We start from the raw sequence: 17,111 nt of genomic DNA, 5'->3' as shown, positions 1-17,111 counted from the left end.
CGAGCTTTCAAGCTTTTAACATTTGAAGATACAAAATTTCATTGCTTGGACTTCTAGTCAAAATTTTTAAGGGCATATTTCGTCTACAGTCTATATCGAGTTGCAGCGTTTGTAGAATTGTCGGTTACTTACTTAATTTTATTCGTACTGAAAGAAAGAAACTTTAACTTTTTATAATAATACCTAATCGATATGATAGCGGCAAAATGGTCCTTATATTATTATGTAAAATAGGTGTAAGGCGTTGCCAGAAATATTACATTTCGACAATATGCCGTAACGAGCTGACCCAATATTCTTGGACCTTTTCAGATTTTTTCGGTCAGCACTCGATAAAGCTATTATACTTTTGTACGGCTATCTATGTGTAATGTCATTGTTCTACGTCCCTTATTATGTTCTTGGGAATAACGTTATTACGTGTAATGAAATAAAACAAATGTCTGAAATGCCGATGTTTGTCTTTGAACAGGGCTCTTCCTTTTATGTGGTTAGCGGTTAGACTGGTCTTAGTTTTCTGCCCACTCGAAAATATGGCCCACTGTTTTCTAACTAGGAATACCTACAAAGCCTTGCTTAGGTAATACCGTGCTTAACCGTTGTTAGAATCAAAATTAAGCTAAGGAAAAATAATCGGGATAGGTATCTATACCTCATGTATAGATATCCCCATTACTTATCCTTAGTTTTTCATCAGCGTAGACCACGTAAACGCAATGACAACGAATGTTCACCATTTATCTGCGTATACGCTACTAACCCCCGGTTTCTGAGTACATTTAGCGGTAGTTTATCTATTCAATTGCGTTTTTTTGTATGAGTTTTGACGCTATTGAATAGATAAACTACCGTTAAATAAACCTCAGAAACCGGGGGTTAAACTGTTATTTACTAACTACCTTTTCCTACACTAAATATGTAAATGTGGTTATTTCATCGACGATGTCCAGTACAATGTTTCTTAAGAATTATATAATTGTGAATACGATTTTATTTTTATTGTAAATCATAGTTTATAATACTTACTTTGTTTAATCATGTGAAATCTCTTGTATGAATAAATAGTTACATTTATATATAAAAACAATGCATGTGTAGAAAATCAAATAACGCGCATTTAAAACATTGGTTCTAAAAAGTTGCTATAAAACTCTAGCCAATCTCTAAAGCCAAACAAACAGCAGTAACATTTTTAATGGTAAAGTTAGAGTTTACGTTTACGTTTGTTAACAAGGATTAGTGCGACACGACGTCCGACCTTTTACTTTTAATCGCCTTTGTGACATTAAGACTTTGTACGTTCCGTGTGTGTCTAATGTAGAAAACACTATGTTTTACTTATTACTTTACGCGGATTTTCTGTTTGTTTTGACAAATTAGTGCTACAATTGGCTTTTAAGGTTTGATTACTTTTTCTACTATTTTTGTCTAGATCTGCCTTATTAAGTCGAGATATGCCAGACTGCCTCCGTGGCGCAGTGGTTTAGGTCGCCACGCCGATACCATTGTGTCGGGAGGTCGTGGGTTCGATTCCCACACGGGACAATTATTTGTGCGATCCACAAATAATTGTTTCGAGTCTGGTTGTGCTTTGTGTCCGTTGTTTGTATGTTTGTAAAAGTCCCCGCGACACAAGAGCAATTCTTATTGCGGGAGTTGTCTTTTTAAAAGAAGAAAAAGAAGAATATTATTTTACTGATAGACGTCTGAAGTTGTTATGTCCCACTTTCGCCGCTTCTAGATACTATCCATGAGATAGTTTATCATATGGTATTTTCATTTATTTGCTGTTACGTTATTTGGCAAATAGGATATTTGACAATTAGGTTCAAATTATAAAGCCGAAGATAATAAACATAAGCTTCTTGTCACATTTAACTAGTCCAAACTTAATGAAAAATCTAGCAAATCGGAGAAACAATTCAGTGCATAGTTTAATCTTAATTTGCATACAGGCAATTTAAACTTACGAAAGCCAAAGTCCATGTTTATGTGTTCTTTTCAGAGAATTACTATATATCAGCGATAAGTAAATATTTAAATTAGCCGAACAGGTGCAACGTGATTAAGTAACAAATACGAATTCACTGGGTTAGTGGGTAGGAGGACTTGATAGGCGGTGGACTGTATCTTCATAGTACGCAACCTGATTGATACTTTAATTGAACTATTCTTAAGGAAGATGGTCCTTCTGATGGCTTGTGTCTAGGCTGTTTAGGTTTTGTTCTACTTCTATCCTTTTTATGAATCATAGATTTTTGCCCCCGCCGAAAAATAAACCGCTCCTAACGTCACTATGCGTCCATCTTTCTTTTAATTTGCTGCTGCCAGTAGCAGTTCATCATTTGATTTACTGAGCCAAGCTTCAAGGAACTTGTTGATGACTTGAAAGACTTTCACAGCATTTGATTCAGTCTAAAGTATCAAAATTTTCCTTTTTCTCTAACATCTACCGTATATTCGTTTCATGATTCTTCAAATGGAAAAGAAATGTGAATATTTTGAGCAATTCTTTAGATACTCCAAGAAAATCTAGCTTTTGACTTAGCTATTCAATATTCTATGCACTTATATGCAATAGTTATACAAAACAATTTCACACTACTAATTATTATCATTATACCGCCTCAGTTCTTAGTGTCGTTAGCGTACTGCCGGCTTTGTATGTTTGACGTGAGTACCTATTATAAACGTTATTATGTAAATTTGACTACGGCATGGAATTGGATAACGTGTATGGAGAGATTGCTCTTTATATGTCATGATTCGGTTAGCATATTTAATGTATATTCATTAATATACATTTTAGTAGTGAAGATGAAAGCTGCTGTTTACTGGCTCTAAAACGAAGGATTAAATGGCTCTGAAAATGAGTAGTGGGATTTTCTTTTTACTATTTTCTTTTTGCCATTATTCCAATTTATGACATTCATACATAAAATGACGTATTCTGCCAATCTTCTTTCTTATTAGCTTTTCTTCTCCTATCCATAGCACCGTAACAACGCGAGAATGACTCTTTGACCTACAAATTATTTGTTAACTCTTCTTTAGGGCGGGACTATAAGAAACACGGTAAAGCTTAGGAATCTTGACCATAAAGCCTTTAGAAATCTGGTCACATGTTTTAAATCAAAATTTTACTGGGGAAACAAACTTGATGGATTTAAAAACGTAATTAAAAATGCACCAATGAGCGTCGTCCGTGGCTGTAGTTAGATAGACGTGACAGCCAACTAATCTGTTCAGCCAGCACTAGCTTAACCTTAATTAAGTTAACCCAGTTTCCTTGAATACGTATTTAAATGGGACATCGTGTTTTGCTGATGATGCATTTTTATGGTCTACTACTAGCTGATATCGGCTACGTTTCCTGCTTTTTTCAAGGTATTTTATATAGCTCGTTGCACGTTCTCTGCCTACTCCACTACTATGGGAAGAAGACGTGATTCTTATTTTCAAGGTATTTCATGAAATTCTCCTTTCACGTTCTCTGCGTACTCCTATGGGAAGAAGACGTGATTTTATGTATGTATGTATGTATGTTCTTTTTCTAACTCGAAAACATGATGTTAAAAGATTTGGCAGATTTTTCTACAATTCACCCAATGTCAACCTTTCCTGAGAAACGTATTCAAATACATTTAAGAAAATGTTGATACAATTTCTTAACTTTGACCCCAAAAATTCCTCTATCTTCCACTGAATATCTTCAAAATTTACACATATTTTCTTTCAGATACTGAAAGAGCCAGTTTTCTAATTACATACATAATAATCACGCCTGTTATACCCGAAGGTGAAGGCAGAGAAATGCACTCACCTTTCGCCATTAACAAAGTTACTTTTGTAATTATCACTGCAGTATCATAATAGAGTAGCGTATATAACCCTATTTCTCCTCGCCTCTTATGTTATAATAAGAACGGTAACACTATTAACTATCATTTTACTTACTGATTACTTGGGTAATTGGGTGGCAAAGGTCAGCGGGCAACTGTTCCGTGTAGAAGAAAACCGGTTTCAGTGTTTAGTTCAGACATTGAGTTGATAGTAGCCAACTGCTTAATTCATAATAGTTTCTTATATTACATTTCGTAGAGGGCTTGCTGTTGGAAAAGCGAGCTACCAAAAGTACTACAAATATTTTAAGCCAATAGGTACATATGCATTTGCAGCTTTTGAAAATCAGAAAATAGTGCTTGATACGTTGATGCGTCGTTAAGTTAAGAGTCTCTCAGAATTGAGCAAGACCTGGTTCCCCGTAGGACTTTCTAGGATTAACTCCTAAAGGGTGTGAAGAATTGCAGGTTTCTGAAAATTAAGCTCAAAGATCCATGCACAATGCACGACCTCCTCCTTACGTCTATAGACAACAACAGCCAAGACACCAACCCCCGATGTCGGATAAACATAAGAAATACCGTGATGATTCGCTAGTTCCACTAAGCATTTCGAACAAAAACTCACAGCGTATCTCCTTTAGCAAACCCCCACACGTGCCTAACTCTTAAATAAACGATATTCCTAATATATTGAGCGTACGTGCTAACGCCAGTTCGTGTAATAACAATAATACATGTAAACCGGCTACTAGATGTAGCTACGTGCTGTACGATTTACAGAAACGCTATGTTGCATGACGTAAACATTGTTTGTTTACTTGTGTTTGCACTTTTTATTGATTCTGTATGTAACTGGCGCGTTATTGTTCACTATGTTTACGGGTAAACAATGAGTGTAATTGGGTGGCTATTTGATTCAAGATCAGTGTATACTTTTGTAGTATTTGTACTTTGATATATTCTGCGGAAGGACATACATCATGCCTTGTGTCTGTTTGCTGCTACAGTTGCTACGATCCATACAAACTTTGTTTTATCCGCGTTCATACATCTTGTCATACATACAGTTATGAGTAATACTGTAGAAAGAAAATCAAGGGTAAAGTTTCGCGTGGCCTGTCTATAGATTGATAGCATACCTCGGCATTCAGTTTGAGCTGAACCTGAACGTTTTTTGTTAAAACGGAAATTGTTTTACTAAGCCTTCAGTTTGATCAACCTTGAAATTACATTGACTTACCAGTTACCACACAAAAGATTTTTATATCGAGTCTAGTTGATCTTTTGGAAAGTTTTTCTAAGCATTTGATTTGTAGAAATTGAAAGAAAGAGGTTAAAAAACGTTTCTGCTTTGATTATAACAATGTTTGTTCTCTTGTAGTAAATATTTTAACGGGTCATGCTTTCTTGACAGACTTTGGTAGCCGGTAGCCGTTTGTAGTCGGTCCCTTACACTCGAGCAACTTTGATGAAACTTAACTAAGGTTTGCTTGCTACAAACTTTGTTTGCCTCGACCCGTTTTAATTCAATTCCAAGAGGGTCCTTTTGAAAATTAACACACGGACGGTAATTTTCAACGGAACTGAAACTTGATGTTGGTTTACGTTTTTATTATGAAGTTTTCTTTGAAGAAAATGGTTATAAGTGCATATTTAATTACGAGTACGCAGAAAGTTAAGCGAATGTAAATTGTAATGAGACTTAAAATATTTTAAGTCTCATTACAATCCATTATAAGTGGTTATAAGTGGTTAATATGAATAAACTCAACGTGTTTTTATCGCCATGTAAAAAGAGTTACATAGAAGTAGTTTAGTCGTAGGTATTTGATGAAGCCTGTGTCCTTTGCTTTTGCTCGCTATCTTTCGTTTGATGAAAGGCACATAGATTGTTTATAAGTAAATTATACTAAATATAACCCCTTAATGTCCCACTGCTTGGCAAGGGGTCCTCCCGGCATGAGAGACAACCTTTGAGTCCACCGCGCTGGCCAAATGCAGGTTAGCGACTTATAACCCTTATTAGGGATTGTTAATACTTAAACCCGTGAAATCTTTTTTTACGAACAAAGTTGTGTTCAGAAGCCAGTTAGTATAATAAAAACTCTTCTTCTCGTCTTTCAATCAGACTCGTATCTTCAGTAGTTGTATATTTCTGTGAATTCCTCATGTTTATTGTACAATTACGTCGCCAGTGTCCCACGTTGGAGGCAATCAGTGAAATGTTACGCCTCAATTGCCTTTCACATGTAAATTCGCTCCGATTGTTCAGTACTGTGGTTATGTGTTCTTATTTTGTGAAGGCTGATCATTTGTATGTGCATAATTTGTTAGTAATATCACGAATTTGTTTTTGATATCAATAAATTAAGCTTTGAAATATTAGGTTTTGTATTGATGAGTTTGGTGAAAACCCCGATATATCTAAGAGTTATTGTTAACTCGAAAGAGGGCCGCTCTCAAGCCTGCAACAGTAATTACATATTTGTGATTCCGGGAAATCTGGCTATCGGAGAAATATCCTAGACAGTTCTTGATAACATTTATTTGAATCGTTTTATCTGAACAAAATAGCTTCGCAACAATTCATTCAAGGTCACAAAATAATTGCAGCAACAAACAGCTACGTACTTACTACAGAACTGACAAAAAATCTATGTATCTTAACTATTATACTCAACTCCACCACTAAACAGGCTAGCCAGCTAAAACGTGCGTAGACAGGTTTTAAAAACCTTACGATCTCCGTCCAAAAAGTCTAGCCTTTTTTTTCCCTGTCCTTATCCCACGTTACGCGGGATCAGCACAATATGTTTTCTTGGTTTGGCCCATGTTTTTACAATTGACCACCTGCTTGGCGGCAACACTCGTTGGGAATAAAGTGACTTATGATGATGCTCTCCGACCGATTTTGGCCGCGGCGACCACTTCAATACCTAATCTTTTTAACGTTGATGCGCCCTAAGATGACTGCTACAGCCAAGCTTTGCAGAGAGCTCTCGGGCACGTGAGTTTTACCGCTTACTTTTTAAAGCCTGGTTTAGTGTCTCACTGCTGGGCAAATGCCTCCCCCCTTTCCTTCTAAATCACTCTATCGGCGGCAAGTTCCAACCAGTCTTCAAATATGTTCAGGTCATCCTGTCATCTACGTTTTATAACAATTCATCACAAAAATTAAAAGTAACAGAAAGAAAACCACGAAAAATGTTTCCAACGTCAACGCAAGCCTGAGTCGCCTAATTGTTGAATATTACAAGAAAAATCCTGAACAAACAGAAAAAGTAAGAGTTTTGGTATCTCGCAATGAATAATGCATTGACTAGACGGTCCACTGAACGCGACGACCTTCATCTTGCTACAGTGATTATGTTTTGTGTATCCTGTTGGTACTGGTTTAAATTGATGACTGTCTTTTCACTGTTTTAATATTGATAAAATGAATGTATAGAAGAAAGATACGTGTAGATGGATTCGTGCCTTTAAGACTGAGTGAAGAGTACGGTGCACATTTAAGGCAGGCGGGGTACAGATAAAATTGTCTTTTACTTTTAGGAGAACAAACTTGACTATCAGTGACATAGTTCACACTCAGTCTAAAAAAAATCTTCCGTAGATATAAAGATTCATATCAAATATTATACTCGATTTATCTAACAGAATCATGTCTGGAATTTGAATATATTGCATAAGCAAGTCATGATAAAACATATAATTATAAAAGGTCTTATGACTACTTTTTTGACAAAACCAAAGTATGTACAGTTTAAGTGAGTTATTGAAGTAGTAGTAAGTATACCCCTTACCATTAACCCCTTTTTTAACTTAATTATTGTATAATCATAAAACAACTCTTCCATCTATAGTCAGCGTTGGTGCTTTGTTCAGTTATTTTACACAATACAAATATTGTAATTTCTTAATTAATTAGTGTATCCCAATTAATAGACTGTGTAGGTCGTTCTAAGAATTTCAACGCGAAATTATGTTCGGATCCTAGCCGCTAGCTGTGGCCTTACAATAAATTAGTTTTCTTAATAATAACTAAAAGTTTATTTATGTATCTGTATTATAATAATATAAGCAGTGGTAGCCGAGTGGTATAAGTTGACACCTCCCATGCAAGTGGTCACAGTTTCTACCCGAGGCAATACACCAATGACTTTTTGAAGCTATGTGTGTATTAGAAATAATTATCACATGCTCCAACGGTGAAGGAAAACATCGTGAGGAAACCCTGCTTGCCTAAAATTGGTTTAATACATTTATTGAGGGCATGCGAAGTCACCAACCCGCACTTGGCCAGCTTGATGGACTCAAGGCCCAAACCCCTCCCTTATTACAGAAGGAGACCCTTGCCCAGGAGTGGGACAGTCATGAGTTAAATTTATTATTTATTTATATTATAGTAAATAAAAAAAAAGTTAATCAGTCAACCACAAAAATAAATAACAGAAATATTCAACAATTAATTAAATATTTAGCATCAATTATTTAAACCGCAATTCAAATAATTTACAGTTTCCTCTGAGCATTGTTGAAATCCTTAACTCATTGTTTCCGCTTTTTGATAACTGCTTCAACAGTGAACAATAGAACAAGAATGTCTGTCTATTGTCTGGTCAAAGTATTGAATACTGCCAATTGCTACTTGTGGTAATATTGTGGAGTTAAGTCCTATTTTTGGAGGTCATACGACGACTCGCTGGCTAGTAAAGAGCCTTGGATTGCACGATTTACCTTAAGTATAATTGAAATTTGAGAAGATTTCCAATAAAAAGTAACCGTAGAAAACAAGTAATCGTCGACGGTATAAGACTGACGAGTAAATGATGCTCTAATCAAAATTTTGGGTGCCTCCGTCACCTGCGTACATTGCAAACAAGTCTTTCTACTAACGCGATTGACGAGAGTTTAAGGTAAAATGCGTGTTCGCGTTAATTCCCGTATTCTATTAAAAATGCAATGCGAGAGTTTAAAAGTTATGATTTCTACTAAGTTGTTGGACTGCAAGATAGAGGCGAAATCCGAGAACAAGCAAATTAGTTGTCCACTTGCCTTATGAAAGAATTTCTACAAATAAACATTTTTTATTATTTTATTATTATTTTTTTTATTATTATTTTAAAGACAACTCCCGCACTAAGAATTGCTCTTGTGTCGCGGGGACTTTTACAAACATACAAACAACGGACACAAAGCACAACCAGACCCGAAACAATTATTTGTGAATCGCACAAATAATTGCTCCGTGTGGGAATCGAACCCACGACCTCCCGATGCAGTGGTATCGGCGTGGTGACCTAAACCACTGCGCCACGGAGGCAGTCAAAGCATCCTTCTGTGCATTGTGCTAATTAGATCTCTCTTTGTTAAAAGCCTTTATGCTTTATTCTCATACTTTGAAATATATTTTACTAGGAAATAACTCTGTCTTTCCGGGTGTAAACACATTGGCGAATATTGCATGAGTGCAATACACGCATTACGTTTTAAAACGCCTCCTTGACATAGTAACTTAATTGACATTCGCGAATGATATTGAATGCTGTAAATCGATATTGGATAATCACAGAAAGCTATGGGTACTATCGACTAGCAAGCGTTTGACATTCAAAATTTTCATCGTCGTTTAAAAATAATTTAAAGACCATTAGAGGCGCTGATTAGTATTTCATACACTCGTCGATAGCTAGCTGGCCATCTTCAGTCGATAGTCGTAGGAAATCCCCCCTTTAAGTTCAGAGAGCTTCCAAAGTGCAGCGAAAATACGAGCCCAACGCAATTCTTACACGGAAAAGACTACTTAAATAATACGCCTGGGAAGTCTTCCCTATCTCTTACGCAGTTATATTCACTTATAAATACGGCCTCTAATGCCGTGCCAAGCCCTGACAGTGTGCTTTAATAACATAACTTTGCATAATGCGTATGTAAATCGTGACAGCACTGTCTTACATTACTGTTGAAACTAAAGTTTTGTTCTACAAGTTACGGTAGTTTGTTCAACTAAGCCTTAGTAGTCTATTGGGACTGGAAGGGAAGAGGGTTTTGCTATGACTGTAGTCTTGTCCAAATGTTTTGTAAGTATATGATGAAGCCTAGCTTTATATTTGAATTAGGAAGTAAGAGATTGAAAAAGAAGTAGATATAATTCAACTTCTTATTGATATTTTCCCAGGTTGTTTTATTTTTGTGTTAAACCTGGTGACAAAACCTTTCAACTGTTGCGTTATTTGAATTGTTTGACGTTTCAAAGCTGATTACACTGGCCATGGACCCAAGATTCTGTATTGTCTTAGAAGATGCTTAGAAAAATGTTAGTTTATTTTCCATTCAGTGCCGAACTCTACAAAAACTGTTATAAAAACCTATAGTTCAATCAATCGAGCAAGTTTTTTCATAATATTACAACAGTCTAGAGTCTAAATTTTCCCTTTTACTATAAACAGGATAATAAACACCTATACAATTCTCAGAATCAATGATTAATAGCACGTCTATCTGTTATTCATGTACCTACTTAGAATTAATATACCATATTTACATTGATCCATTAAATATGCATGGTCTCTATAATGTAAACAACCGTATATTTTAACACCTTTAGATAAGTTTTGGTTAGCAATTAACCTGACGTCTTACACTTTCATTACAATCTATCTACAGAACAAATTCGAAAATAGTTGGTAATTTCCGATCAATTAAATTTTATTCATTCAACTGTATTTATAACAGCGGGCGCAGATAGATCGCTAATGTTAAGATACCATTGCCAAAGTTGTTCCGTGGATGGATGACCATATAACACATACCGAGCTCCTCCATGTTTCGGAAGGCTCGTTAAATTGCGGGTCCCGGTAGTAATTTTCAAAGATCTTTAACAGCCGTTACTAGTAGTCAGAAGCTTAAAAGTCTGAAAACTAGTCTTATTAAAACTAATATCTAATTTGAAACTAGTCTTATCGAGGGGTATCTTGTCACCCAGGCAACTGAGTTGTGGAAGTCCGACAGGCAGTCGCTCCATATAAAATACTGGTACTCAGCTGCATCCGATGAAACTAGAAGCCGACTCCAACATAGTTGGAGAAAAGGCTAGGCTGATATTGTATTTTAAACACATAGCAGTTTTTAACTTGCACTTTCGATCAGAAAAGTCCAATCAAAATCCATTCAACAATTCTCGCCTTACGTCCTACAAACACACACAAACATTACATTGAATAATACGCTTGAGGAAAAATTACCAGTTTTTATAAGGATTCCTTATTGTTTCGTCTAACACGTGTTAGTCACGGCTTTGGGAATACCAGTCGCGGAATGAGCCAATAAACGTATATGAATCTAAAGGAATGGCTATTTTTTCGTTTTAGTATACTTTATACTTGCGTCAATAGATTTTGTTACGTATTTAGATATTTTCAAACATGAATACTGAAGTCAGATTATTTTTATTGTTTAAGTAGCTTTCGCCGGTAACTTCATTTGCGTAAAAGGATTTTCCGTGATGAAAATTATTACAAAGAAACTGCTACACAGATTTTAATGAACTTTGGTATACCAATAGCTTTTAACTTGGATTAACTTGTAGGATACTATTTCCCCGGGAAATCTTTTCATGCAGACGAAGTCGCTGGTAGCAGCTAGTTTTGTTATATACCTACAACTTTTCAAACATGAAATTGGGAACATTTAAGTCATGTTATTCTTGAGCATTTTGTTTTTATATGATTACTATCTCTACCTTACTTGTCCGATCCTAAATGGATACCCGTGTCCAATAAATATGAGACAAATTGCGGTAAAGTACTGCTTCGGTCGAATATTGAATCAATCAGGCTTAGGAGATGTCTTCCCAAAGTATTTCTTATAAATATATAAAATAAATTATACATTAATGGCCCACTGCTGGCCAAGGGTCTCCTCCCGTAATCAGGAAGGGGTTAGGCCTTGAGTCCACTACGCTGGCGAATTGTGGGTTGGGGACTTCACATTCCATCAAGAACTGTTCTAAAGAACTCTCAGGCATGCAAGGTTGCATCACGATGTTCTCCTTCTCCGTTGGATCAAGTGATAATGATTTTTGATACACGCATAACTTCCGAAAGTCATTGGTGTGTTGCAAGATTCGAACTTGCAACCACTTGCGTGGGAGCTACCAACTTATACCACTCGACTATCACTGTATAAAGTATTGCTTATTCAATGTTAATACACGAACTGGTCTTAGCCTATCAAGTTTCATAACTTCATACTTATCCCGCGCCGTTGTAAAAAATATAGTACCACAATAACAAAAGTCAACACTTTTGTTTTTTCTCGGAGATTTTCCCATACTTTTGTGACCCCATAACCTATTTACCATAACGACACACTTCGCCGGCAATATGGCTGTAATATCAATTCATACGGGATGAGAGACGAACTTTTGACGACATCATAAAACAAACGGCCCGTACAATGTTTCTATTTATAAAAATCTTCATAAAACGTGTTTTTATGTTCTTTCGGGGATTCCCCTTAAAGTATTTTTAAAGATTGCCATTATCAATTAATTAAGTAATTGTTTTATCATTCATTTTTGTTTGAAGCGCTTATAGCCACTTACGTTCCTTGTCGAAACGATCAGTGAGTTAAGCAATCCATGGCTCGGACTTTCGACTCTCGAGCATAGTATTTGAGCTGGGTGTTACCCCTTGCGTTTAGTCGAACCCGGTTTAAGATAACGTAAATAGGTCATATCCATGTTCGAGGCGCTCATAGCCTGTTGCGCTCACCAGTCTGTAAACGATCTGTGGGTTAAGCAACGCTTGCCGCGATCAATCCACAGATGGGTCGCCGTCTGGTGCTATTAGATTTGGACGTCTCCATGCTCTAGAAGATGTTAGATCGTCTCAAATGTTATCACTTTAACAGCCGTGAAGCCATGTCCAAGGCTTTCGGTTGGTATGAGTAACTTTGACCACTAACCATACGATAATTAAATAATAATCTCCTTGTTTGAATAGGTGTGTTGTCCAATTGGTCATAATTGGGGTTTGACCTACATTGACCGATACGTATCTTGTTTAATGGCATTAATTTTAAACTGACCAGGTTTTTAAATTTTAGAACCGCAACTAGGAATTTTTTGGTGTCCTTTTCGATTATCTAATACTTATTACCAGCTAGCAATGGACGAAGATACCTACTTAACCGTTTATTAGCCAAAAAAGTAAAGAGTTACTAAAGGTAGATAGAAAACTATGATTATAAAAAGAAGTAATTAGTGCTATAGTTCTCAAATCCTATCAAATGTTGCTATATTCTGATTACTAAGTACTCCAATTTATTGTAAATTATAGTTAGCCTGTACTGCGGTTAACGTAATTACCTAGGTTTCCCGCTGCACTTAGCTACCGAAGTGACTTGCATTTAATGCTATTAGCTATGTGAATACTGATTCTGATTCATATTAAAGTCTTAATAAAAACATGATAGGTTGTTTTACACTTTTAAGCTATCGTGACTTGGACTAGTACCTACCTAATAGAATGAAAACTAGTCTAAACTTTTCTCTTTAATGAAGATACTGCCAGCTGACATTTTCCTTCGGCGCGAAATTTTAAATGCATTCAACTTCTTTCAGTTACCACACTGAAAGAAAACTGTTACATACTCAGATGCTTGACAAGGTCACGTGCTCCGAGAACTCCCTCTTCGCTAGATTTGTTCATTTGTTGCATGGTCCTGAAAAGTTCTAGAAAGGCGAAGCAGTTTTAACACCTGTGAAAAACTACGAATTCTGGTTTCCCCACGACGTTCTTGTATAAACATTATGATAGACTTTCTGACAAATAGTCTCATACTACTAGTCTATTAATACAGTTTTTAAAAGTGCAATGATTGTTTTCAGAATCTCGACGAGGTGCACATAGCGCTGGAAGTATGTCAGGAGCCGCGCGTGATGAATCCGAGCGCGGCCGGCGCGCTGCCAGTTCCGGGCAAATATAGCTATATACATAAGGTAATGTGAGCAAAACTGTTTGATTCATTTCCGTAATTTAACGAATGAGATGTAGAGTAGAGTAGCGAGTAATTTAAACGGTAGGAATCTTCGTCATGAATTTGACTGACCAAATACTCTTAAGTCTTATAGATTACAGTAAACTAATAAGTGGTCGTTAAGTACTTATTGGTTTTGAATATTTAAAAGGTATTTTCTTGGCCTGTTAGGCTGTCAGTCTTTCTGTTTCATAAATCTTATGTTATCAATAGGTACTCTTTTGTCTTAAGTACTCGTATGATTCTGTTATTACATTTTGACGTTTTTCAGGTAATAGATGGAATATCAGTGGCTGTGAACCACGTGCAAATAGATTTTAATTGCGAAGCTTTCACCAGCAGTGTTCAGGTAAATATTACAACATATTCAAACTTCTTATTTAATACATTTTTCGTTGACATATTGAAAAGTATACATTTTGAGAAGGATTTGAGCTTCAGCTCTTGTTATACGAGTAGAAAAGCCTTAATCAATACTAATATTATAAATGCGAAAGTAACTCTGTCTGTCTGTCTGTCTGTCTGTCTGCTACTCAATCACGCCTAAACTACTGAACCAATTTGCATGAAATTTGGTATGGAGATACTTTGATACCCGAGAAAGGACATAGGCTATATATCATCACAAAAGGAGCAGAGTACCAGTAAAAAATGTTACAAAAACGAGAAAAAATTTCACCCATTCTCTCTTATTGGCCGCAAGCGAAGTTGCGCGGGTCAGCTAGTAATCAATATATCATCTACTTGAAAAATAAATTACAATAAGTGCGTGCACGTATACGCATTACGCGCACGTACATCGCATACCATCCGTTTAAGCTTTGTAAGAAAATATCTGCTATAGCTGAAAATACGTCGTTTCACTATATTATTGTTATATTTCACAAAGAAGAAGAAGTCTATACAGACATGAGAATTAAATAATAAAGTGGCTATTGTTTTATGACCAACTTTACAGTATAGATTATAATTATGTGTTAATTACACCGATGAATCATGAAAATGTATATTAATTCCTACTTGAAGTCTTATCAAGCTACAACCTAATTGAGTACTAGAACAAAAGGTTTATTATTATACAATAAATCATACATTGTTTATAAATTAATTATAATAATAATCAAGACCAGCATTAAATTGAAAAATAATAATAAGTAATGAGAATCATTTTAGTGCTTATTGTTTTAAAGTTAATTAAATATTGATTGATTCATTATTCGACTTGGGTTTTCCCGTAAGCAATTTTAGTTTAAGTTATTGATCGTAAATAACAAAATAACTGCAAAGTTACTCCCTCTGTTAGATTAAGAAGTAACCTCCATAAATAAATGTATGATACTTAATAGAGTTTATAAATAAAGGTGTGTGTTAATATTTCAGATCTCAAGAGTGACGGTGGAGTCCCGCACGCCGGAAGGTCGTAAGGGTGACCTAAGACTGACTAGAATCAAATCACCTGACACCGGACAACTGCTTATATTTAAGGTACCATTTACAGCAATATTTTTCATAAATTTGATAAAATAAACAATCAAAAACCCTTTCCTATCTATCTATTTTCTATTATACGTGTCATAGGCAAAGGTCTGGCCTATTTCTTCGTAAGCATGCATACACCCTGAAAGTTAGAAGTTTTTTTTTTGCGATGTATAATTTTATAGTGTAATGGTTACAGCCTTTACACCTGTCCCAAGTATTCATTCAAGAAAACAATTATTTGTTTAATGAACATGTCGAAAGTAATCGCGGTTTTACTATGTTATTTCTGACGCTTTGATATCTATGTTTTCAGGAACTAGAATGGCAAAGTGCGCGTATAGAAGCGAAGGCGCATGGTGCAGCCGCCGCGAATCTACCGCCTTTGCGACTGCTGCTCGGAAATACACACTGTCGGATCGTTATCAAAAAGAGATTATCAGGTAAAATATTATGAGCTCCTTCAATATTAGTACTAAAATGTCTTTAATTAAAAATAGTAAACATAGCTTTCCGTAGATATTTTTTAACTGATGTCTGTGGTGTAAACAAGTCGTGTCATAACGTGTCATTTTGAAACTATGAAAATATTTATACATTTGCGTCTTGTGATAAGCAATTGACAATATAAAACTTTGTAGTTTCGCTATTCACCTATGTTTTAATTGTAAGTAGAAAGCTGCTTTAATGCATTGTTTCAGACTGCTCAGTAGTCGGTTCTCGTCTGGCCATTTGCCCTGAGCCTCTAGCGTGGGCCCTAACAGACGGTCAGCTCCGCGCCGCCCTAGCATGTGCTGCGGCGTTGGCACAACCTGTACGACGGGCCACGGCTGCTGCTACTAGAGCTAAAGCACTTAGGAAGGTCAGTTTATTTTACACTTACGATGATAAATTGCATTGCAGTCTAGTCAGTAATCGAAATAGTATTTTAGCGGTTTATTCCACTTGTAATCAACTCATGGTTACTACACTATGCAAAAATGTGACCGTATTTGTGGCTGGCTGTGGCTTTAGTTTACATTACAGGCAGTTCATGCACATATACGTCACATACGAACATACTCACACAGTGAAATTAACAAGTTAATACTTGTAAAAGATACTAGAGCAAATTCGAGACTTCGAATTTAGCAGTAATGAAATTGCTGAATTAATTTAATTATATATTCCTCTATCTGACGCCACCTGAATTATCTGCAATAGATGGACACAGGCCAATTAATGAAAAAATGAATGAATGAATGAAATTGCTATGCTAATAAATCTTGTTACTTCTCCGTCAGATCGAAGAACCCCGGGAGCCAATCCCTACAAAGTCAACGTCTGGTGAACGAGATATATTGGCGCGAATGTTCGCCAAACATGACGTGCGAGAGACCTCGTACCATCTGCTCGCGCCAAGAATCGACCTGCATCTGTGTGATGACCCTGGATGTAAGTAATACGCACTAATATCGAAGTTATTGTATTATATATATTTCACGTGTTTTGAAGAAAAACACGGATATCTGTTGAAATAATCGTATGAACGTATGCATTTTGAAGTAACGTATACGCACGTGCACGTTTATACGTGCCGTAAATGCGTATAGGTAACGAGCGTATCGCGAGCTTTAAGTCGTGATGTTGTAAATTATCCAAACTATGCATATAATATTGTTATTCATTGAAATTTCTACGGCACTTTTTTATAACCTAATAAGCTAAAGTTTAAGCTTATTAGGTTATAAATCCAATATTAGTCTGAAC

At 36.0% G+C, this 17,111-nt stretch overlaps 1 protein-coding gene across 4 annotated transcripts in view; it reads left to right on the top strand.

The window, feature by feature from the left end:
• The window catches only part of LOC142980727 (bridge-like lipid transfer protein family member 3B), a 43,478-nt gene that overhangs the window by 5,069 nt on the left and 21,298 nt on the right, over positions 1-17,111 (top strand). For all 4 annotated transcript variants that reach the window (XM_076126287.1, XM_076126286.1, XM_076126285.1 and 1 more), the window contains exons 3-8: positions 13,738-13,848; positions 14,158-14,235; positions 15,267-15,371; positions 15,679-15,805; positions 16,064-16,224; positions 16,646-16,796. In XM_076126287.1, the coding sequence (XP_075982402.1) occupies positions 13,738-13,848; positions 14,158-14,235; positions 15,267-15,371; positions 15,679-15,805; positions 16,064-16,224; positions 16,646-16,796 (733 nt within the window). The remainder of the gene's footprint in view (positions 1-13,737; positions 13,849-14,157; positions 14,236-15,266; positions 15,372-15,678; positions 15,806-16,063; positions 16,225-16,645; positions 16,797-17,111) is intronic.

This window comes from Anticarsia gemmatalis, chromosome 18, assembly GCF_050436995.1.
Source record: "Anticarsia gemmatalis isolate Benzon Research Colony breed Stoneville strain chromosome 18, ilAntGemm2 primary, whole genome shotgun sequence".
NCBI lineage: Eukaryota > Metazoa > Arthropoda > Insecta > Lepidoptera > Erebidae > Anticarsia > Anticarsia gemmatalis.
Note: the sequence above shows the minus strand (reverse complement) of the source record. Positions and strands in the feature narration are given on the sequence as shown.